General features: G+C 43.5%; 1 protein-coding gene across 1 annotated transcript in view; it reads left to right on the forward strand.

Moving 5' to 3' along the window:
* The window catches only part of LOC117365493 (cytokine receptor-like factor 1), a 50,714-nt gene that overhangs the window by 12,302 nt on the left and 12,895 nt on the right, over positions 1-25,517 (forward strand). Inside the window, exons 2-7 of the mRNA XM_033955969.1 lie at positions 4,503-4,781; positions 10,476-10,605; positions 12,130-12,299; positions 13,778-13,935; positions 17,669-17,837; positions 24,767-24,945. Of these exons, the coding sequence (XP_033811860.1) occupies positions 4,503-4,781; positions 10,476-10,605; positions 12,130-12,299; positions 13,778-13,935; positions 17,669-17,837; positions 24,767-24,945 (1,085 nt within the window). The remainder of the gene's footprint in view (positions 1-4,502; positions 4,782-10,475; positions 10,606-12,129; positions 12,300-13,777; positions 13,936-17,668; positions 17,838-24,766; positions 24,946-25,517) is intronic.

The following is a 25,517-nucleotide window of genomic DNA, read 5'->3' on the forward strand; positions in this document are numbered from 1 at the left end:
TTTAAATAATAAAGCAACATAGTGGAGATAGCTGGCTAGTCCCCATTAGGAAGGAACACAACATAAGACATGATACTAGTATTATATGTGTACTAGTTTTTAAGCCTGTTACATTAACAAGTGCTAGAATAAGAGTTTTTACCTCATGCAGAATTGTCATTTCTTTAATAAGACATTAATTATTTTTTCGGCAGCCCTCCAAGTACCCTATTTTTTTCTGTGGCCCTCACAGTTAAAGTTTAACATCTTTCCTTTCTCAAAACTGACACATTTGAATCACTATATAACATAACATAACTTTATTCTTCTATACCGCCTCAATCAGATGATTTCTAGGCAGTTTACACAGAAAAGAGCTGGACACTCAGCAAAATACAAATAGTTAAAAAGTACATGTTTCCTGTATATACACAATGTAAAATTTTTGTTATCAATAAAACTTCAGTTAAGAAATAAATTATCAAACAGCACAGTCTTAATTTCTTTTCGAAATGCGCCATAGGACAGCATGGCTCCATTAAAGTAACTACCCAACCAGGATTGTTGCTTACTTGCTTGAAATGCAAGACTCCTGTCCAAAAAAGATCTGTATCTGCTGCCAATGATTTTAGGATAGGTGAATAAATTGCAATTCCTAGTTATCCTCGTAGGGCTGTATAGCACGAAATGGGATAGAAGGTAGATTGGGGCCAGTCCCCATACTAGCTTAAAGCAAATGCAAGAGAATTTAAATATTACGTGTGCTTCCACCGGTAGCCAATGCAAAAATAATTTTCCCTACCTTTGTTGTTTAGTGACTTCATTTTTCTGTGCTTTTAAGTATGTTTCCAGGGCTTCTGCATGCTTCTGCTTTGGTCCTCCTTCCCTCCCCCAACCAACATCTATCTCTTCCTCCCTCCAACTTTTCACTCTCTGCCCTCTCCCCCTTCCCCAGTGTAACATTTCTCCTTTCCTCCTTTCTGCCATCCCCATCCATCTCACCCTCTCCATGTCCAACACTTTCTGCCTCCTGCACACTTTCTCTCTCTGTCATTGCCTCTTCCCTCAGTGGCATCCCTCTTTCCCATCCCCCAACTCAACATGCTCTCTCCTCATTCACCATCTCGCTCTCCCCTCCAGTGTGTAGCACCTTTCCTTTTCCTTCCTTTCTGCCAGTCCAGCAGCACCTCTTCTCCCTTCCTTTTACCTCCCCCCTGTCCAGCAATACCCCTTCTCCCTTCCTTTTACCTCACCCCTGTCCATGTTCTCCCTTCCTTTTACCTCCCATCTGTCCAGCAGTACCCCTTCCCTGCTCCCCCTATCCAGCAGTAGCCCTTCTTCCTTCCTTTTACCTCGCCCCTGTCCATGTTCTCCCTTCCTTTTACCTCCCCCCTGTCCAGCAGTAGCCCTTCTCTCTTCTTTGTCTCCCTGTCCTGCATCCGCTAGCTTTAGTTTAGCTGTAGCCACGGTTTCATCAGGCAGCCTTGGGGTTTTTGCTAGGCCAGGCCGCCTCGCATCATCAAAGTGGGCTAGCCTAGCAAAGGCCCCGCGACTAAAGCTAAACTAAAGCTAGCTGCAGCTGCTGGTCTGGGGGTGAGAAGAAGAGGAGTCCCGCCAGCATATAGCTGGCAGAAACCAGGAAGTTATCTGGCGTCAACGAACTGGGTAGAAGGCAGGAAATCAGCTGGCGCTGACACAGGTGATTGCAGAAGGCAAGATTATTGTACTGCGCGTGCGGAGGCACGGAGGCACGGAGTTTCAAGTGCACATGCATGCTAAGGGTTTTATTATTATAGATATATGTAGGATTGATTATGGTATAAATGTGTCTGTATTGAAAACCATTTCAGAAAACACTAACTCTGTATTGTAAAACCTTTACAGAAACTCATGTAAACCGCTCTGAATTGAGTCCCCAGTCATTAGTACTGGTTTAAAAGCGTTCAATAAACATAAACATATATCGTCTAGATATTAAGTTCTCCCTGGCTTGTTGTGGCGTTGAACTTGATTTCTACTCAGATCCACTCTGTCATTCACTAATTGCGGTAGCAAATAATATATTTTATTAATAGGAAGAATAGCCTGTAAAGGCATTGAAAGAACTTAGGTCAAATACGTTTTGAATAAATTCAATGGGGAAAGAAGGATAGACTAGGAAAAATTCAACACTCTGAGGTTAAGCCTTCTGTTATAGTTATTCATTTATTCTATCTTTCCATGAACTATAAGTTTATCCTTAAAAATCTCAGAGACTCTCCCTTTAAGTCCTTTAACTTCATTGTGAACTTATTTAATTTGACTAAAACATTTTGGTTTCATTATATCCATATTTTGAGATAAAGTCTCAATCTTACCTGCCATCTTGTGCAGATTTCTCCACCATTACTTACAATTTTTGCAGGACTTTCCAAATCCCTTCCAGAATAACCACCAGGGGAGCGATAGACTGCTTCCATGTTCCTTTGCTCAATCCATCAGAAGTCAACTCATTGGGTCTTCTTTCCTCTCAACAGCTGGAGTCAGCACTGGCTACACAAGCCTCTGAGTTGTCCTCGGGTCAACCCTGTAGTTCTGCCGGACAAGTTGGGATATTAGCAGCCAGCAGGGACAACATGGTATCATGTCCCAATGAGGAGATCAATGCTCCTTCATTACCCTCAAAAGCAGGACCCCCTTGTTTTGGAAATTCTGGAGTGGATCTGACAGCAATCAGTCGAGGGTTAGCTGGGTCGAGATCCAGATCAGAGAGGACACGGTCTTAACAACCCCCTTCCTCATAGTATGAGGCATCTTGAAAGGAAATAGCTCAAAGTAAAACCCTCTGCTTTCTCCTCACATCCAACAGACGCTGGCAGCAGTCATGTCATCATCTTGGCCACTCCCCGAAAGATGACTCTTAACTCTACATAGAGACCAGAGTCACAGGACAGTCTTTGGACAGTGTAGTTTGCCTGCTTATTATGGATATGGGAGCAGGGGATAAGGAAGTCATATTGGCAGGGAGGAGTAAAACCAATTCAACATTAGCGCCTAAAGTATTTAGGAGGTGCCATCCCATCCCCATACCCACTCCAAATTATGCTTATGGTCCCAGGGAATGCAAGGACCATGGCGATGTCATATACAATATGTCCTAGCTTTCTTTTCCTTATGCTTCCTGGCTCAGCCAGGCTAGGGGTGTTGTAAGGAAGCAAGGAGGAGGGAAATGATTGCTATTATTAAGGGTGACACCAAGGTGCTGGATTTAGGACCCAGGACTGCAGGGTTCTGAAAGGAGTCCTGGTGCATGGTTTTCAGCCCAGAATTGCTGCTGCAATGACCAGATTAGGTATGCTGGAAGTGAAGGGATACATATTGGAGAAAAAAATCCCTGTGTACTTGAGAATAAGGCTTATGGCACCTAATCCCAGCCCTGATACCAATCAAGTTGGAAGCCCAAAAGAACAAAAGGAATCTGCTGGGTCAAAAAAGGGAATATACACACATCTGAAAACCATCAAGGAACATATCACAAAACATCAATGTGAGCAATGTGCAGGGAAAGGGGTTACTGGAGGGGGGGGAGGATTTACCTGCAATTGGGGCTCAGTGATGTGCAGGGAAAGGGGTCTCAAAGGGGGGGGGGGACTTACCTGCAATTGGGGTTGAACAATGTGTAAGTAAAGGGGTCACTGGGAAAATTTACCTGCAGTTGGGGTTGAGGGATTTACAAGTAAAGGGGTGTCTGGGAGAGTGTCTTCAGACAGACATGGGGGAAGGAACCGCTTGCCCTGGTTGGTAGCATAGATTGTTGCTACTATTTGGGTTTTTGCCAAATACTTGTGACCTTGATTGGCCACCGTAAAGATACTGGGCTGGATGGACCATTGGTCTGACCCAGTAAGGCTATTCTTATGTATAACATAGAGCAGACCTACCATATGGAGCAAAAAAACAAACAAACAAATCATTCATGGTTCTCTGTCTTGTGTGGACTAAAGCAGCAGTGACAACCAGAGAGGAATATTGATGCAGAAAAAGCTGCAAAAGAGCTCTTCAATGAATCTGTAACCCTATTGGAGCTCACAACTGTATCAATAGAATTGATGACCCCTGAAGTAGGCTGTTTAGTTGAAACATGGTCACGTTGGATCATTTTTCAATATACATCAAGTTTGTTTGATTGTTGGGACTTTTGTAGCGTCAGTATTCCTCTGGTATCACTGCTGCTTTATTCTGTCCAATTACCTGTGGAGACATTTCCTCTTTACACACTTTCTATCCAATGTAATGCATATGCACACAAAATGAAACATGCTTTGTGCGTAGAAATAACCCCTCCCCCCCTGAATAAGTACATAACTTTGTGTTACAGGGTATGATGTCTCATGATGGTATATGTAAAGGTTTAGTCTTCCATTGGGTCTTATCCACTGTGAAGCACTCATATGGAAATATATGTGTTACATTCAGGGTAATGCAGGCATCTAATTAGCTGATTGCCTTGTTGTAATGCCCCTTTCCTTTATTTTGCTGCACAGATCCTGCAGTGGTGGTTCCACAGGATCCCACCCTAGTGATAGGATCTTCCTTGACTGCCATCTGCTCGGTGAGTCCGGAGCTAGCTTTGAGAGCAGAGGATCTCTTCTGGACCCTAAATGGCAGGCGGCTCTCCTGGGAGTTTTCCAAGGTCCTGAATGGTACCACCCTTGCCGTGACGCTCACCAACCTGAATGGATCCACGCAGCAGTCGGGAGATAACCTGGTGTGCCACAACAGAGATGGGCGCATACTAGCTGGCTCCTGCCTCTATGTTGGATGTAGGTTTCTTGTTTTTTTTATTGCATTATATTTATTTATTATATAGCATAATACGAAATTTTAAAACCCCCCAATAAGGTTTCTTGGTTTTATGTTTAGCAAGATGTTAGATAACCCCAAGTTCCTAAGTCTAGACAAATAAAGTAAGAATGGGCAAAACGTTTCTACTTTTATCAAATGACTTCATGTCACCCAGGCAAGCCTGATCTAGTTCTGGTTTGTCCAATCGCATGCATTGAGAAGTTGGTCTAATGTGTCCTGAAGGGACCTGGTTTCAGAAAAACCTTGTTATAGAACCCAAAAGGGTCAAAGCATGTTTCATCTAGTTTAATGACATTTGCCAATAATAGAGTGCTCAGTTCTTAAAGGCTGTACACTATGGGGTAATTCTGTAGATCAGATAGAGTTAGGTGCCAGGGTTGGCCAATGTTGGAAACAGGATACTGGGCTTGATGGATCTTTGATCTATCCCAGTATGGCAATTTTTATGTTCTTATGTAATGAATGCTAAGCTCAAATTCTATACAGTATTGCCAATTGCTGTTATAAAATAATAGTGTAAGTCTGCAGTTATAAGGGTGTGACTTTCAGGTGCTGCCATTTGGCCATCACGGTTTGGGGCTGCCTATTGGGTTCCTGTGAATTTTGGGTGCCCGTGACTGTTGGGCCTCACTGGCAGGATCCAGTCCTTAATCTCTAGAGCCCTGGTGGTCAAGTTCTTCCTCTTTCAGCTGTATAGTGGCTGCCCTCTCCAGAAGAGCCACCCCTCCCTTCAAGATGAGAACATTTGCCAGGAGACGTTCTGCCTTTTGGAGGCTGTCATTGCTGGACTTAGACCTGGCTACATCTTGGTGCAAATAGAAATGGTGCAGGTCTGCTCAGGCCCAACTAGGAGCTCCCACTTTGGGTGCTTAATGTACCCTCCCCCTGGTACCCTCCTTTGCACCAAGCACACTGGTGCTGGATTATGCTCGGTAGCGTGAGAATCTCCCCACCTCACCCCAGCAACACTTAAGGAAAAGCAGACTGCTGGGACTTTCAGAGTTATGGACCAGAGCCAGGTAGGAGAGGAAGGAGCGGACTGGGCGGGCTTTTGGAGTTAGGAAATAGATCCAGGTACGAGAGGAAGGAGCTGATTGCTGGGGCTGTTGGAGTTAGGGACCTAACTTTAGGCGACCTATAGAGAATTCCACTCTAGGTGTAAAAAGGGTGCATAGTAAGGGGAATAACGGGTAGTACGCACAAATTCTTATATCCGCAATTGTGTATGTAAGTCTGCGGTTACGTCTAACTTTAGGTGCGAGCACTTGCACTACTTCAATGGCTGGTGTAATTGCAAGTGCCTAACTGCTGTCTTTTCGGCACATAACTGACAGTATTCTATAATCTGTGCATATAAGTTCTAGGCCAGCCCCTGACCTGCCCATGCTCCTCCCAGAGCCACTCCCCCTTGCAGTTGCAAGCTATAGATCAGTGAATCGCAAACTGTGTGCCCTGGCACTGGTGTGCCGCGGGGAGATTGCAGGTGTGCCACGAGGCGCCAGCTGGCTACCTAAAGAACATGCCTCTCACGGAGAGAGGCACGTTTTATAAACAGTAAGCCTACGCCTCTCCTCCTCTCTGCGCCTCTCCTGTTGAGCACACCCCCTCCACACACAGGTGGCTCAGGGCTTGTCTGTAGGGCCTTTGTGCATGCCCTGATGTCGGCTTGATGACATCACACATGCATGTGACATCATCGTGTTGATGTCCACGCACTTCCAGGTGCCCTCCAGCTATGGTCCGCTGTTTAGTGTACCGCAGCTCAGGATAGTATGCGGGACCCTGCTATAGGTTATGCTCGTTCAATGTATAGAATACTGACTAAGGGTGGTTACGTAGATAACTGCAAATTAGTATCAATTAACAGAAATTATAGCCAACTATTGGTTGTGAGCATCTAACGTAATAATTAAGTTAGGCACATAAATGGCAGTGTGCTATAATTTACAACTTTGTGTGCCAAGTGTCAAACTGTGCATGCAGGTTTTTTGAAATAGGAGGTATGTTAAAGAGGGTACACTTTTAAAGAGTGTACACTCCCCCAAATTCTATATATATGGTGCTCAAAATTGTGCACATAAATTTGAACATACCTCTAATTTGCATATACAAATTCAACAATGAGCAAATTAGTGCTCATCATTGGGCACTAGCAATCAGTTATTGGTTTTAATGCACAATTAGAATTTACCTACACATCTTCCTAGTCGGGATTCTATAAAGATGCACACTTAAATTTTCCCTGTTGATCCATACAGATTGTGTGGCCACGGAAGGTGCATGAGTGGATCAGGGGCATTCCTAGAATTTGTGTGCGGTGTTATAGAATAAGACAGATCTGCGCCTAACTTAGGCATGAGAATATACACCAGGTTTTAGTTAGTGTTAATCTTCATGCCCCAAAATTGGGCATGAATCCTGGCGCTACGTGCTGTTTTATAAAAGGCCTTCTTGAAAACAAACAACACTGTGGGGTGGTCAACGTCAAGAAAGACGGTCCAAAATCCCACAGTAATGGGCCTTGGTGCCACAACAATACAAATGTTTTCAGCAAAACAATTGACTCCCAGAGATTAAAACGATGATGTTTATTAATACGACATGAAAATGCAATAACAATAAAAAGCCAAAAAGCTTCAATAAATAATGTCACTTGCTGTAAACAGATATCTAGACCCTACACTGGCCGTGTTTTGGCAATATTTGCCTTCTTCAGGGGTCCTCGAATACAGCAATAAAAACACAGCAGCTTCACAGAAAACATCTGTGAGAGTGATGGAATCCAGTACATATTAGGGAGGGAAAAAAATCTAGATAAATTTAAAGGGGCATTGAAATGTTTCCTCTTTAAAGACACCTTCAAACACTGATCTACCCCCGTTTTGCCTAAAAGATAGCCAGCGGCAATGAAGCTGTTCCCTTTTTCCTATTGTTCTCTTTCCTGTCATTTATTGTAGTTCAACCCCTTCCCCTCTCGTTCAATTGTATGTCCTGCCTATGTATTTTGTTTGCACATGTCTCTGTTTTTAATTTTTGTACTCCCCCATTTTTTAGTATTGTATATCGCCTAGAACAGTGGTTCCCAACCCTGTCCTGGAGGACCACCAGCCAATCAGATTTTCAGGATAGCCCTAATGAATATGCATGAAAGCGATTTGCTTGTAATGAAGATGATAGGAATGCAAATCTGCGCCATGCATATTCATTAGGGCTATCCCAAATATCCGACTGGCTTGTGCTCCTCCAGGACATGGTTGGGGACCACTGGCCTAGAATACAGGATAGGCGATCAATCAAATTTTAAATAAAACTTGAAAACTTAAAACTTGAAATAGTGCTTAGCATTCTTCTTTTTTTTTTTTTGGTGCCCAAATTTGGGCACCATTTACAGAATCTAGTCCACAACATATAGCGAGGTCACACTTTTTGTAAAGAATTTGCACTATATAAGAGCAGACACATTCTTTTTTGATAGCACATTCATGCGCTTGCATGTATGGTGGTTCAAGCATGCATGCACTATTACAGTGTATCGCAAACTGTGTGCTGTGGCAGATTCCAAGGGTGCTGCGAGATGCCGGCGAGGAGGGGAGGCGCCAGCGCCAGCCGACTGCTTACAGGACATGCCTCTCGCAGCGAGAGGCACGACCTGTGGCCAGTCAGCTAGCGCCTGTGCCTCTCCTCCTCGCCGGTGCCTCTGCTCCTTCTCCTCACCTCTCCTTCTGCAGCACCCCCTCGCTGGTAGTAATAGAAGGCTCAGGGCCGCGGCTGGAAGACATCCGCAAATGCGCACGTCATGCTGATGTCTGCGCATTACTGGGTGCCCTCTAATCGCTTCCCTGAGATTAGTGTGCCACAGCTTAAAAGGGTTTGTGACACACTGCACTATTAGGATGAGTGTATTAAGAAGAGTGTGTCCTGTTGTCCTAGTTACTCTTCAAAAGTAATTAACAATTACTAGCTGCTTCTCAGCTTAAATTAATTAATTACTATTAATTAATTAATTAAGCTCATATATCGCAGCTCATGTATTGTATTGTAACACAATAACTAGGGTTGCCAGATTTTATTATAGTAAAATATGGACCCATAGACCCGCCCCCAGGCCCGCCCAGTTCTACCAATCCCCGCCCCAGTCCCGCCCTAGCCTTGCCCCAGCCCCGCCCCCCCACTGCCTGCTCATGTTGGGCAGGAGGATATCTGCGCATTTGCGGATGTCATCGCGTTGCATCCGTGCATGCGCAGATTTCCTCCTGCCTGACGTAATTTAAAGGAGACTTTTCAAAACCTGGACAAAGTGCCGGGTTTTGAAAAGCCGTCCAGACCCCGGACATGTCCTCGAAAAGGAGGACATGTCCAGGGAAATCCGGACGTCTGGTAACTAAACTCATATATTGCAGTTCATGTATTGTAACACCATTACTGAAGCTCATGTAAACTGCTTTGAATTGACTACCCAGTTATTAGTAGCGGTAAAGAAGCTTTCAATAAACAATAAGCAATTAAATTAGTCATTTAGGAAAGTAATTTGTTACTGATTTCAGTTACCTGCTTAGTTACTAATTGCTTTTCCTTTACCAAGAATATTTATGGTAAAAGCCTCATGGTATGTGAAGAGGTAAAATATCCATCTTATACACAACTCCAATGTGAATATTGCATAACTTCATCTCAAGATGCTTATTTCATGGAGATTTGAGCAACTCATACCAAAAAAAACCCATGCCTGACATAAATCAACATGAACTTTTTTGGGCCGCCCATCTCCGATTTCAAATTGCATTAACCGAGCAATACTACTTATGATTTTTCTTTGGTATCTGGAAACTGTTACTATAATAGACAGAATATTGACATCTGTGTGAGGCAGTGGAATAGGGATCCAGTCATAGCTTGTTGATTGGTTAGAACGAGCAGCTTCAGTGATTATTTTGTGTATGTACGGGGGAGGATGGAGGATGGGCCAGTCTAGGACCCAAACAGGGTTGGATTAAATGTAAAAGTAAACACAAACATAAAAATCGCCATACTGGGTCAGAACAAAGGTCCATCTAGTTCAGTAATCTCTTTCCAAAAGTGTCCAATCCATGTCACAAGTATCTAGCAAAATTCTGTGGTACTGACCCCAGAGATAAGAAGCGGCTTTCCCCAGGTCTATCTTAATAGCAGATTATGGACTTTTATCTCCAGGAACTTTTTTTTTTTAAATCCAGCTACATTAACTGTTTTTGCTATATCCTCGTTCAACAAGTTCTAATGCTTAACTATCCCCATCTTTTCCAAAACCGCAATAGCGTTTTTTAGCGCAGGCCGGCATGCTCTGGGCTGCTCCCGATGCTCATAGGAACAGGAACAGTGCAGAGCATTCAGCGCACTGGCCTGCGCTATAAAACACTATTGCGGTTTTATAAAAGGGGGGCTGGGTATGTGTTGATTGAAAAAAAATATTTTAAATGTACTACTTTATAATTTCATGGCATGTCACCTAGTCGTTGTATTAGGGACATGGGAGCAGGGTGGCTCATAGCCAGGGTATAATACAGAATTAAAGGCACCCTTAACCTGTCCCTGGGTAGCTCAAATCAGAACTTTTGAGTCTATGTGACATCACAGATAATAAGGTCAACTTGAATGTTTTTCCTTTTCCCTAGTGGCTCCAGAGAAACCCATCAACATAACTTGTTGGTCCAGAAATATGAAGGATCTCACCTGTACATGGACCCCTGGGAGTGAGGGAGAAACCTACCTTCATACCAACTATACCCTGAAATATAAACTCAGGTATATATGAGATGCCACTACCAGGGTGGAGGAAGAAAATGAATACACGTCAAGGCATTATGGCATCTTCTCCAGGTAGCCTTTTTAGTTAGAATATCATAGATGAATTTAATTATATACAGGTAAGCACCTGGGGTAGATGAGGACATGAGAAAGAAGGATGGGGAGAAGAGGTACATAAGATAGAGATACCTGTAGAGGTACTTTATGGAACATACCAATATTGTAGCATAGAGAGATGAGATGCACAGATCTCTCACATGAGCTGAAATGCTCTTTGCGCACAGCCCTGTTCTCACCTGGAGTCCTTCTACTTCTGCCATTTCTCTTATCATGTGCATAGTTAGTTGGAAAAAACATGGGGCCCATGCCCTGAATCCTAGTCCCAGTGTCCCTGTAATCCCTGTCTCCAGTCCAGCATGATCTCCACTCTCTAGCTCAGAGCCACCTGCACAGAGATGGAGGCGGGCCACAGCTGCTGCTGACAGCAGTCTTGCTCTCCCATACTCCACTTCTGGTGCACCCTAGCCTCCCGCTGTTAGGGAGAGTTGGCAGTACTTTTAACCTGCTATTGAAAAAGGAAATGGGATGGGATATATCGCCTTTCTATGGCTACAATCAAAGAAGTTTATTATATACAGGTACTTATTTTATGCCTAGGGCAATGAAGGGTTAAGTCAAGTGACTTGCCCAGAGTCACAAGGAGCTGCAATGCGAACCAAATCCAGTTCCCCTGGTTCTCAGGCCACTGCAGTAACCATTAGGCGACTCCTCCACTCTCTTGCTGTCTCTGTTTCTTCTAAATTAGAATTAGAACTACTTAGGGTCAGCAGGCAGTACAAGATTAGGAGGCCCTGTGTGATTGTGAATTTGGAAGGAAGTCATCAGAGGGAGATGCTGATCTAGGTAAGGAGTGCTTCCATGACTGAGTCTGCTTGCCAGTTAGGAGAATGGAAAATAGTAATGGGGTGGGGGAGGAGAGAGGAAGGCAAGGAAAAATATTGCTGTTCATCAGGGATAGGAAGGATGTGGGCCAACAATGAGTCTACACACATTATATCATCCAGAAGCTGTTCCTGAATACGATGTCTCGATCCATATCTTGGAAGAGATGTAAATACATTGCTTGCTAACTGGCGCTATCTCTTGTATGGCTACCGCTCTGGCACATGGTTTACTGTTTTGCTTATCAGCAATCCATATATTGTGGTTTATAGCAACTACGGACCACGGAAGAAGGTCTTTTTTTGATCGAACACGGACTGTTGGGTCCATACCACAATTTTTTTACTGTGTTGCCTGTGGCTTGTACCATGTATACTAAAATTGACTAATAAAGACTTCATCAAGATCATCAGTTTCACAGTTGCTTTCTTTGGTTTTGTAATACATTTATGTAGACATATAGTTATATAGAAATCCTACAGTATAGTCAATGGATGGACACACACTCATATATGCTATAGAAAATGAATTGGTGTCTGTCTTGCCATGGAGGTGAGACCCATGTTTTGTTCTCTGCAGGTGGTACGGCCGAGATAACACATGTCTAGAATACCACACCATAGGTCCATACTCCTGTCACATCTCCAAAGATCTGGCCCTCTTCACACCCTATGAGATTTGGGTGGAGGCTTCGAACCGTCTGGGATCCACCATCTCTGACACCATCACTTTGGACATTTTAGACGTGGGTAAGAAAGATAGAAAACCAACTGTGATGTTATTCTTTGAAGGAGGCTCTGAGGCTATATTTCTAAGCTAGGAAGTTATTATTTCAGTATCACCTTGGCTTTTTGGAGAATTCTCCTGGAACGTAGTGCTCTGGTTACCCACAAGACCAGCCCATTCTACTGGTACCTCTTGAGGTTCTGCCATCATATCTCTATCTTGAGCCAGGTGGTAAAGGGATGGAAGGGTTTATCGGTCAGTCTTGGCTTAGCATGCTCCAAGATGAGAACAGTGATGATGGATGGGTGCTCTGATGTTATCCCCTTTGGTGCCTCCATACCGTGAGCTGCATTGACTTCCGGTTGAGGCTCTGGTGATCTTTAAATTGAGATTTTTATATTACAAAGTCGCCTTTGGAGTAGCTCTATTATACCTTGCTGACAGATTTGTGATAGTGTTGCATGAGAATAGTAGAAAATCGCATGCTTTATTTACGTTTCCATCAGCTAGCAGGGGTAGGGAACTCCGGTCCTCGAGAGCCGTATTTCAGTCGTGTTTTCAGGATTTCCTCAATGAATATGCATTGAAAGCAGTGCATGCAAACAGATCTCATGCATATTCATTGGGGAAAACCTGACTGGAATACAGCTCTCGAGGACCGGAGTTCCCTACCCCTGAGCTAAAGGATGCAAAAGTAAGAAATACCATGGGCATACTCTCTCCTATCAAGCAGCCTATTAAGATAAAGACTTTAGATTATTGCTACTTAGATCTACTTCTTATGAACATTTTAGAAAATTGCTGAAAATTTTTCACTTTTCTAAATTTTTGATCAATTAGATTCACCTGTATTTTTACAATAATCCTGTACTTTCTCATAGCATAATCTTTTGTTAACCGCATTGAACTTATGTCTATGCGGTCTATAAATTTGTTGTTATGTTATGTTATAAGCTGTTATGTTAGAACCTCGCCGGGTCAACGCTATCTGAACCTATTAAGATAAGTTCTTATTTGAACTCACGTTGTTGAACTTACATAGCAGTTGGAGAATTTTCACTTTATTGGATATTTATTGGACATTTAATTCTAGAGTGTTTTTCAATAAGTACTTTCTATTACCTTTTCACTCAAAATGGTGCAATGATTGATTCTATAAAAAACGCTTTTTAGGGGTTTGCACCCCAAATTGAAGATTTTTTACTCCATCTTGGATTCTGAGCGCCTCTCTCGTTTAAAAAGGTATTTAAAGTAGCTTGTTCCTTTACTAGTTTTTGCCTTTGCATGTTATAAGCTGCAACATTTTTTTTTTTTCCCAGTAGATAACTTGTATATAAATTTGCTGCTGCCTTGTAAATGTGTTCAAGGCTCAATGGAAACAAACTAAGAATGCCTCAAGCCTCCTTGATTTTAATGAATTAGCCATGATTGTTAGGAGGGAAAGTAGGGTGCAGTGCATGTCATAACATCGGTGTCATCAACAATCTATCCTCTCTGCCAGTAACTACCGATCCTCCATCAGATGTCCATGTCACTCGAGTTGGGGACCTGGAGGACCAGCTGATCGTCTGCTGGAGCTCACCACCAGCTCTGAAGGATTTCCTCTTTCAAGCCAAGTATCAGATCCGCTATAGAGTGGAGGACAGTGCAGAATGGAAGGTTAGATATCATACATCTGATGTTACCCCTTATGTATAGGGGGTATCTATAATGAGAAGCATGTCCTGTCCTAGGATCCAGCTCTGTGGCTGAAGTGGGTGCTGAGGATCCCCAATTACTGAGCAAGTTCCTTCATTATGTTCAGAGAGGGGTAGATTATATTGTTTCAAGTTTATTTGGTTTTGATATACCGCTTTAAAATGCAAAGCGGTTTACAATTATACAGAAATTATAAAAAATATTTTAAAAATATAAAAGTGGTAGCTAAGAGGCTTACATAAATAATACAGACATAACATGCTACGTAAGGGTAGATGGGGAGGATACATTGATAAAACTTAAAAGAAAAGGGTAAGGGAATAACGAAAGGGTACAGGAACCACCAAACACTTTATTTATTTATTTTTATTAATTCTTTATTAATTTTACAAGTATTGACAGTGCAATGCACAAGTATATAAACATGTAATAAATCAAGAAAAGCACTTTCAACTTACATACATACATGTGCAACTATTTTATCCCCCCCACCCACCCAATGACTAATCAATAAAACACTAATACATAGACTCATTCAGTAACCTTTCCCTATTAAATAGTAATGTAATCCCATCCCCCATCCATCCTGGATGTATATACTCAAAAAGTTAAAATTAGGACAGAAATAGCCCTCCCCCTTTGTGTATGGAAATAGACAAAAATTAAAGAGAAGAGACAATTATAATGAAGTAATAAAAGATGCCGACGGATTCCAAACCAATTTAAATAAATTAGTATGCCCCAATATGTCAGCATTCATTTTTTCATACCTATAGCTGGAGCATAAATTCGCCCACCATAAAGGAAAATTGAGGCGACCAATCATTTTGAAATATGGGCGCCTATATGTCCTTTCTCAAAATAATAGTAACATAGTAACATAGTAGATGACGGCAGATAAAGACCCGAATGGTCCATCCAGTCTGCCCAACCTGATTCAATTAAAAAATTTTTTTTTTTTTTTTTTTTTTTCTTCTTAGCTATTTCTGGGCGAGAATCCAAAGCTTTACCCGGTACTGTGCTTGGGTTCCAACTGCCGAAATCTCTGTTAAGACTTACTCCAGCCCATCTACACCCTCCCAGCCATTGAAGCCCTCCCCTGCCCATCCTCCTCCAAACGGCCATACACAGACACAGACCGTACAAGTCTGCCCAGTAACTGGCCTAGTTCAATCTTTAATATTATTTTCTGATTCTAAATCTTCTGTGTTCATCCCACGCTTCTTTGAACTCAGTCACAGTTTTACTCTCCACCACCTCTCCCGGGAGCGCATTCCAGGCATCCACCACCCTCTCCGTAAAGTAGAATTTCCTAACATTGCCCCTGAATCTACCACCCCTCAACCTCAAATTATGTCCTCTGGTTTTACCATTTTCCTTTCTCTGGAAAAGATTTTGTTCTACGTTAATACCCTTTAAGTATTTGAACGTCTGAATCATATCTCCCCTGTCTCTCCTTTCCTCTAGGGTATACATATTCAGGGCTTCCAGTCTCTCCTCATATGTCTTCTGGTGCAAGCCTCCTATCATTTTCGTCGCCCTCCTCTGGACCGCCTCAAGTCTTCTTACGTCTTTCGCCAGATACGGTCTCCAAAACTGAACACAATACTCCAAGTGGGGCCTCACCAATGACCTGTACAGGGGCATCAACACCTTCTTTCTTCTACTGACTACGCCTCTCTTTATACAGCCCAGAATCCTTCTGGCAGCAGCCACTGCCTTGTCACACTGTTTTTTCGCCTTTAGATCTTCGGACACTATCACCCCGAGGTCCCTCTCCCCGTCCGTGCATATCAGCTTCTCTCCTCCCAGCATATACGGTTCCTTCCTATTATTAATCCCCAAATGCATTACTCTGCATTTCTTTGCATTGAATTTTAGTTGCCAGGCATTAGACCATTCCTCTAACTTTTGCAGATCCTTTTTCATATTTTCCACTCCCTCTTCGGTGTCTACTCTGTTACAAATCTTGGTATCATCTGCAAAAAGGCACACTTTTCCTTCTAACCCTTCAGCAATGTCACTTACATACATATTGAACAGGATTGGCCCCAGCACCGAACCCTGAGGGACTCCACTAGTCACCTTTCCTTCCTTCGAGCGACTTCCATTAACCACCACCCTCTGGCGTCTGTCCGACAGCCAGTTTCTGACCCAGTTCACCACTTTGGGTCCTAACTTTAGCCCTTCAAGTTTGTTCAACAGCCTCCTATGAGGAACTGTATCAAAGGCTTTGCTGAAATCCAAATAAATTACATCTAGCATATGTCCTCGATCCAGCTCTCTGGTCACCCAATCAAAAAATTCAATCAGGTTCGTTTGGCACGATTTACCTTTTGTAAAGCCATGTTGCCTCGGATCCTGTAATGGGAGTATAATTTCTAAATACTTCAGTTCTCACTCTCAACAGACATAGTGATCAACTAGCTATTGAAAGCTAAGTAAAACTTTCTTATATGGTACCATCTTTATCAGTTTTGGCGAAAGCGCCCCCTTACTGATCTTATTGAGAACAGTTAAAATGAATATAGTTATTTGAGAGGTTGGTAGGAGGGGTGCAATGATGCCTTGAAGTCCAAGCTGGTGGAGTCTGTTGCCCCTATACCTAAAGCTTGTTGGCTTTTTTCACTGAGCACTTCTAATTTATTCATTTATATATTTTTTGGTTTTTAACTCAATTCTCTATGATAAGAAGTTTCCTCTATGTATCCTGCCATGTGTCCAATATTTGTGCCCCCTTGACAAGTAGGGAAGAGAAGGGACAACATGCCTTTTAACCCACTAAATAATAAGTTTATCTGATCCTTCAGATTCTAACCTTCTAAGTCATGGGTAATGTAAGATATTTTCTATCTGCTTTTGCAAGATGATGGGAGTAAACAAAAGCCAGCTACAAGCTTGTTTCTTCTAATATCTAGTTCCCAAGATACTTACAGCTATTTTTGAACAAGCCAAGCTTCTAATACTTGTGTTAATTATTGTCTCAGCCAGAGTTCCAAGGGTTTTCTCTTAAATAACACCAGCAGGAATTCACATCTGATTGGCTAAGAGAGAAGTTATGGGGTGGAGTGAGGCTTCATCAATAGCTCCCGCAGGAACTTGCAGCTGATTGCTTCACTGAGAGGTTTGCCATAGAACAAAGGAGACAGACTGAAGGTACATTAAGCTTAGTATCCTGTTTCCAACAGTGGCCAATTCAGGTCACAAGTACCTGGCAAGATCCCCAAAGAGTATAACTTTTATGCTGTTTATCCTAGAAATAAGCAGTCCACCGTAATAATGGCTTATGGACTTTTCTTTTAGGAAATTATCTGACCATTTTTAAAACTCTGCTAAACTAACCGCTTTCACCACATTCTGTAGCAATGATTTCCAGAGCTCAGAGCCATAGTTAATGCTGATCCATGTTAATATATTTAAATTTCTGATGTGGCAGGCACATCTTACACAGTAATTCTGCAATCTCTCTCAAGGTCTGGATGTAATATTTTCTTCAAAAATGCAAAAGGGAAAATCTTTTAGTATATGTAGCACTAATATACTTTATTAAAGACTTCAGGAAAAGCATAGAAGACATATGGGAATATGATGTAACAGGAGGTCACTCCTTGTTCGGTGAGATTGGGGAAGCGGAGGTAGACTTGGAACTGATTTTGCTGGCTAGAATCTGAAAGGCTTTGATTTGTTGGTGAAGGTGGTGGATGACATTGGGAACCAGACCTCCTGCCGCCTGGCTGGGTTGAAGCCAGGCACCATCTACTTTGTCCAGGTTCGGTGTAATCCGTTTGGGATCTATGGTTCGAGGAAAGCTGGGATCTGGAGTGACTGGAGTAATCCTACTGCTGCCTCCACACCTCGAAGTGGTGAGTAACTGCTTGTCTGGTCAGCTAAGTATCTGTTTTCATAAGATGGTGCTAGTCCTGCTGGGTGCTTGTCAACACCATGGAGCAGAGCTAGCTGTGATCAACATTTTCAGAATTTATTCATCTGTTTGCTTTTTTGTTCTCACTCGTTTGCTTCCTGGAAGCCTAAGCTGGCTCTGCTCTTTAAAACAGTGGTTCCCAAACCTGTCCTGGAGGACTCCCAGGCCAGTCTAACCCTAATGAATATGCATGAGATAAATCTGCATATAATGGAGGTGCCAGGCATGCAAATCTGCTCCATGCATATTCCTTAGGGCTATCCTGAAAACGTGACTGGCCTGGGAGTCCTCCAGGACAGGGTTGAGAACCACTGCTCTAAAGGATGGTGCCAGCCAGTGGCATAGCGAGGGTGAGTGGCGCGGGTCCCAGAAGTGACGGCAGAGAGAGCGCCAAAGCCGATGCGGGCAGCAAGTTGGTGGCTGCTTGTGCCGAAGTTAAAAAGGTATGCAGGAAGGGAATGGGTGCGTACGTGGCTGGGGGATTAGTGGGAAGGGGCGGAGAGAAAGTGGGGGTGCCAGCGCCCTGAGCAAGACCACACCCGGGGTGGACTGCATCCCCGCACCCTGCTTACTACGCCACTGGTGCCAGCTGTGACAAAGACAGGGGTGAAGATAATGGCATGCCGGCAGCACTTCTGCCCCCTCTCTATATGGAGGAAGCCGTTGGGGGGGGTGCCTGATTCTTGAAGGCAGTCACAGAATTCCATGGCCTCCTTTCTCCTCCCTTTTCTCTGTTTGCACTGCACAACATTCCCCACCGGGGCAATGCTTCTCAAATTTCAATCCAAAATAACCCCATTTTAACAACTGAAAATTCAATGTGAGCCCAGACGATGATGAATACCAAAAAAGTATCTGGAGCAGAAGTCAGCCACAACAGAGGTGGCAGCAGTCAGAGCTGGGCCTGTGAGTCAGTGTGCATCAATGGTTCCCACTATTCTGAATGGATTTCCAGTCTAAATGTGAAACTTATCCAGGAGGGGCCAGAGCCTGTGAATGTTCATTGACTTATAGGACCATTTCTGACTGCTACTACTGACACAGGTCATAATAGATATCCAGAAAGAGGGGGGAGTGACCCTGTTTTTGTGACCACATCCAGTTGCTTAATAAGGGAAGATGGTGTTTGGGGCAGGTGGTCCGCCCCCATTGCCCTCTTTTTTACTACACTATTGCTGCATGGTTTTATATCCCAAATTCTCATTGATGCAGCCCCTCTAGCTCTGCTCCAAATCCTTCTGTCCATGCAGCAGCTTCCTTCTCTTAAGTTCCCTACAGCCTTGCAACAATGGTATGGTGCAGCTGCTCTGGTCTCTTAGATCACTTCCAGTCACTTTGCTCTCTGTGACCATCTGGTCCTGCTAGACTCTCTGCTTACCATGGGTCATTGGGGTACACTGGTCCTGCTGGACTCTCTGGTTATCATAGGTCAGCATTCATCCCTAAGGCCACTCTGCAGAGTTCCTGTTACCAAGTGATCCCTTTTCCCAACTTTTAGGTCTGATGTAGAAAAGGCACTAACAACCTTAAGGTGAGTAATTCTTCCAAGTCCTTCCTCCCCTTTTGGAACTAGCCCAAGAAGAGGGCTGTCCTTTCTTACAGTATCCTAGGCTGTAACAGATCTCTTCTCCCCTTCAAGGCTGATTTCTTCTTCACTGAGTAACATGTAAATGATATGCAAATGAGAGTTTCTTTGCTTGGCCTACTGCTTCACCTGGCGATCCTCTATTTGGGTGATTCTTGGGGACGGGATGCACTAGAGAATGACACAGGGAAAAAATTTGTCCTCGTCTCCGCCCCGTCCCCACGAGCTTGGCCCCAGGTCCCGTCCCCGCGAGCTGTCCCCACCCCATCCCCGCAAACCATCTGATCCCATCCGCACAAGCTTCAAATAGTTTTATACTGAACTTATTTTATTAAAGTATAAAAAGAAACAATATTATGTTTATGTTTTATTAAGACTTGTTATACCGCTCTAGCATATCACAGACCTAAGCGGTTTACAATGCAAATAATTTATGAAAGGAACTCCATTGAAGATAATAGGAAAGATAGAGATAAGATACGTATATCATAAGTATTCAGTGAGGATGAAAATAAAGACTACATAAAAAAATAGAAATAAAAATAAAGTAGTAGGTAACAAAAAGAATATATAATTACAATCAAGCTAAACTAGAAAAAATGAACATGAGATAACCCCCCCCCCCCCCGCCCCACGGAAAACAGTTCTGAAGAAAATTAAGCTGGTCTCTGAAGTCTGTGTAGTACACTTTAGTATATTAAACTCTATGTCTACTGGTGAAAACTGAGTGATCCCAGAGGTTTAGGCCCTTGGAAAGTGCAAGAGAGAAGACATGAAGCAGATCAAATGTATCAGGGCAATTTATTAAAAACAAAGACCCAACATGACCACTTTTTGCCCTCAGGCTGCCTCAAGGGTAGATGCTAAAAGCAAAAGATTTATACAGTATACACAAATCGAGTAGCACTTTGATACCACAGCAGAAGCTGTACTCTCTCAGTGACAGAATGGAAACCAAAGGTTCAGGTCCATGGAAAGCACAAGAGAGAAGACAGGATGAAAGCACATCATGTCCTACACTTTCAGTCCTCTTGTTTTATGTCCAGCTCTTACATACGATATAATGTGGATGTAAAATGATTTGCTTATTCTCTTGCACAAATAAATACAAATTGTATAATATAGCACTTTAGAATAAAACAACAAATTTCCTTTAATCCCTTGTATTTGGATACTTCAGGGAAGATAATGTACTTGAATGCTAATAAAGCTGTAAGCTGCCTTAAGCATAATTTCGAAAGGCTGGCTAAAAATCCAAAATTAAATTTAGTTTAATAATAAAAATATTAAGCAGGGGAGCGGCACAGCATCCACCCGGCGACAAGACCAGGCTCCAGAAGGAGGGAAAGAGCCAGCAGAATGGCCATCGGACACAGTGTAGTCCCTTTGCATGGTCCAGCAGCCCCCTCCCTTCTTCCCTATCGCTGAGGTCCGAGCATCTCCCTCCCTCCCTTCCCTTCACCTTTGCTGGCAATTCTCTGAGCTGCCTGAGCCTTTCATCAAGTCGCGTGCTGCTACCTAAAACTTCTCCTGTGACGCAACTTCCTGTTTCTGGTTGCATCAGAGGAGAAGTTTTAAGCAGCCGCCACGCGACTTGTTTAAAGGCTCATGCCACTCGGAGAATGGTGAGGTGAAAGGGAGGGAAGGAGAGAGATGCCTGGATGCTGGCGAACGGGAAGAAGGAGGGAGGGGGCTGGTGGACTGCGCAATCAGTGACCATGCGCATTCCCTTACTTAACTGCGGAGACAAGGCCATTCACCGCTCCACGGGGTGGTGAATGGGCTTGTCCTCATACCCGCGGCAACCATTTTATTTCTCTCTGTTTCAGCGGGTTACCCGCAGCTACCCGCGGGTAACAGCCACCGTGCCATTCTCTAGGATGCACACCCTGTCACAGATGGTCATCATCAGAAAGTAGTGGGACCTCCCAGATGCGTACTGCAGTGTCCTGCCTTTCACAGAAACAGGAAGTCTGTGTCTTAGGGAGGTGAGATGTTGAAGAGTCATCAGCGCACATGCAGCTGGGAGATCTTGTGCTGCCTTCTGATGACTGCAGGTTCCTGAGAGGTTGGAGGCACGTTGCAGCTTCAATTGAGGTTTGAGTAATTGTAGATGGTTGGGGTCAGTGGCCTAATAAGGGGGCGGGGAACGGAGTCTGTCCTGGGCACTGTCATGGTGAGGGTGCAGGCACCTGTCCCATCTCCGCACCCTGCTCATTCCCTGCCCCCCTCCCCAATTGCTGTGCATACATGCTGCTTCCTTTTCCTCGTTCCTCTGTTACGTTCCTGGCATGAGTAGCAAACTCCAACTTGTAGTCACACCAGCGTTGGCTCCTCCTCTGATGTCATTTCCTGGACCTGCGCTTGTGGCAGGAACGCTACAGAGATACGGGGGAAGGGAAGCAGAGTGCGGGCAGCAAGAGGGATCAGGGAAGGAGCATTTGGAGATGGGCTGCCCCCATCCTGGGCACCTCTCACCCTTGCTACACCACTGGTTGGAGTTCCCCCAGGACAGGTTTAATAATAATAATAATAATAACTTTATTCTTCTATACCGCCACAATCTTGTGACTTCTAGGCGGTTTACAGTAAAGAGAGCTGGACATTCAGCGATTTACAATATGCAGATAGTCAGAGGAAATACAGAGTGCAGAAACTTTAAGAAAGCGAAAAATAATAAAATGTACAGTTTGCTAAGAAATTTCCGAGAGGACCTGTTTGAGAGAGGTCGCGAATTACAAAAAATACAGCGAAAATTACAAAAATACAGCGTAAATTACAATATACAGTTTGTTAAGAATTTTCAGAGGGTGAAAGGTCCTGAAATTACGAGATACAGTTTGATTAGGATTTCAGAGGGGGCATATTGGGAAGACAAGAAAAGACAAAAGTGTTCGGTGAAGATTCTGTTTAGGTGATATATCTATCGAATAAGTCAGTTTTTATGAGTTTTCTAAAAGCATTGTAGGTCAGTCTAGCTTTATTAATGTAGTTGCCTAGCCAATGTTGTTTGTTTGCTTGGTTTGCAAAAGTTCTATCCAGAAAGGTTTTGTATTTACAATTAGTAATGCTTGGGTATGCAAAAAGATAGCAGTTTCTGATTTGTCTTATAGGGCTGTAGAATACGAAGTGAGATTGCAAGTACGTAGGAGTTAGTCCCCAAACTAGTTTGAAACATATGCAGGAGAACTTGAAAATTATTCGTGCCTCGACTGACAGCCGGTGCAGTAGTTTGTAGTAGGGGGTGACATGGTCGTTTAGGAATCACTGTTCTAGATGGATGAGGTCCATGTGCTGATATAGTTTTGACTTCTTGCCTTACAGAATAAGGAATCTGCTAATTACAGGACAGTATAAATGAGTCTGGGGGTAAGAGTTCACTCCTGTGGGGCCCAGCTGGCATTCCTCTGAGCTCCCTGGAATCCATATTCTGGAAAATAGCAAGAGCTAACTGATTTCCATATACAAAGAATGAAGAATATCGTCTCCATATTCTAGCAGGCTGGGAACACATATTAAGGACAGATTCTAGGACTGCCTTACATTGTCAAGAGTCCTTCCTATGGCCCAGCAGGTGAAAAAGCTATCTTGGGAATCACAGTGAGAAGGCTCAGAAAGACCCTTTCCCCCTTTTCTTCCATTGGATGAATTATGCTATGAGCCAAGAAGATCTGTAGGACCCCAGGGCCACTAGAAGTAGAGGGTAAATAGAACAGGTTAATGGCACAGCGGGAAATAGAAAGGCAACCCTCAACACTGGAGGGATTTTCTCTTTTTCCTTCAACAGGTTCCTACTGGAACCGATAGGGCTGAGGTAGAGTGGATGGCTGGGAAAGATATACAAGGATAACTGAAATTTACAGGATATGAAAGTCTTTTAGGGTGGTGATGCAGTGTAAATTGGGATCTATAGTACTGTAATAGGAAGACTAGATATAGATATAGAGCAGCATTTTAAGGAGGATATTCAAGTTGAAATTGAGATATCCAGGTTGGGACGTCTCAAGCTTCACTCGTATTTTTTAAATAGCAAAATCTACTGATTTAGAGCCTGTTCTAAAAAACACATGGAGAAATAGATGTTTCTGTGCTGCTCCCAAATGCCAAGAACATCCATCTTAATAACATAAATGTTTTAAATATCAGTGGGGCCTAAAACGGGCACATAAACAGTCATGTTGTGGAATAGCAACGTAAACATTTTGATGCTAGAACATAAATGTTTATTTTTCCAGAAGCTGTCACAGAGCCCGATATCTTTGCCAGTTTGGCTTTCAGAGAGGACAGCAAAGCCTGGGGGATTAAGGGGGGGCGACCTCCCCTAATTTCGCCAGTAGAGCGCTGCTCAGTTGGAACATTTTTCTGAAGCCTAGGTGTCCCAGGGAGCAAGTTTAAATCCCCATGTCGATCTGTTAGGACATAGACATTCATTCCCCTTCTGAACTAGAGAATAAAAACAACTTTAATAAACAGAATTTTTAGAGTTTTGGGGAGCATTCCATAGCAGGCAGTATCACGGTAATTGAATAAAACGTATTCTTGTGTAAAATGCCTACTTTTAGGAGTGACCTAGTTTTTAAATGAAGCATGGTGTATGCCAGCACATTTGTGTACAGTAGGAATGATCGAGGAGTTTGGGTGGAGTATGGGTGAGGTTGCAATTTCTGCAGATATTTTATGAAATACATATCTACAATCACACTTTACATGCTAACATCTTAGCACTCACAATCTGGACACCATTTTTGCAGGATTTATTGTACTATTGTATAAAGAGTCATAAGTGGCTATTTGCTTAGGCATTCTGTTAGAAAACTATCCTCATTAATTGTAGATGTTATTCACTGACTAGCAGTGCCATAGGGGCCTCATCACCCCGGGCACCAACTTGGCAGGGACACTGGCATCTCTCCCTAGCACAGGGGAGTTTCTTAAATACATTCTCCCCCTCCATACCTCTTCTAGATCTCTCCCTGCTGCTGCATCAGCCTCAGACCTCCCTCTGATGTCACTTCCTGTTCACAAGACCAGGAAGTGATATCAGAAGGCAGGCTCAGCCAGCATAAGTAGGAGGGGGGGGGATTGGGTACCCTGATGGCTTCCAGTGACAGATAGAAGAGGTTGGGGGGAGGGAGGAGGAATGCATGTAAGAGACTCATCAGATAGGAAGTGCTGGGCCCTGATTGCCACCACCTCTTGCTACACCACTGTTGACTAGAGAGAGACTTGTATCATCTGTATGGAGAAATGTTAACAGGGAAGGGTGATTTTTGTGTCATTTCCAGAGCGGGTGACTGGAGTGTGTGATCCAAAAAGCGGAGAGCAGAACTCCACCCTGCGACGGGAGCTGAAGCAGTTCTTTGGCTGGGTGAAGAAACATGCCTTTGGCTGCTCTAACCTCAGCATCAAGCTCTATGACCAGTGGCGAGTGTGGCTCCAGAAATCCCACAAGTCACGCAACCAGGTAGGTAAGGCACTCCATCTATTCTTATTAGTTTCTCAATGCACAATATCGTGGTTAGCAGCAGTGATTGGATTAAGGTGGGGATGCTGTAGGAGGGCAGCAGAATTTGATACTGGATCAGGAACCAAGCCCAGTGAGCTGCCCATATAAGATCAGATTAAGGGGAATGGTAAATGGGAATTGGAACAGAATAGGCCATGATAGGGGTGCAACCTGTACTATGGCCCCTTTAGTTGGGAGAAGGAGGGAGCAAGGAGTAGGAAGGTTAGTGTGGAGAGCAGCAGAGAGGTCAGATGCCTAGGGCTGCATCTGCCTGAGAGATTCAAGTCATTGCCATTTGTTACTTACTTATATGAGGGGCTTCCCGCAGTGCTAGAACCTCACCTTGGGTGGGGCTGATAGTGGGTGCAGGAAAGTCATGAGGAATAAACCATTTGTAGCAGTAATAGCACAGTGGAGTGGAAAGGGTAGATATGAATCGCTTGTTCACTCTTACAAAAAATCTAGGACTAGGGAGCATGCGTTGAAGCTATGAAGTAGTAGATTTAAGAACATAAGAATAGCCTTATTGG

Source organism: Geotrypetes seraphini, chromosome 8 (genome assembly GCF_902459505.1).
Source record: "Geotrypetes seraphini chromosome 8, aGeoSer1.1, whole genome shotgun sequence".
In the NCBI taxonomy this organism is placed as follows: domain Eukaryota; kingdom Metazoa; phylum Chordata; class Amphibia; order Gymnophiona; family Dermophiidae; genus Geotrypetes; species Geotrypetes seraphini.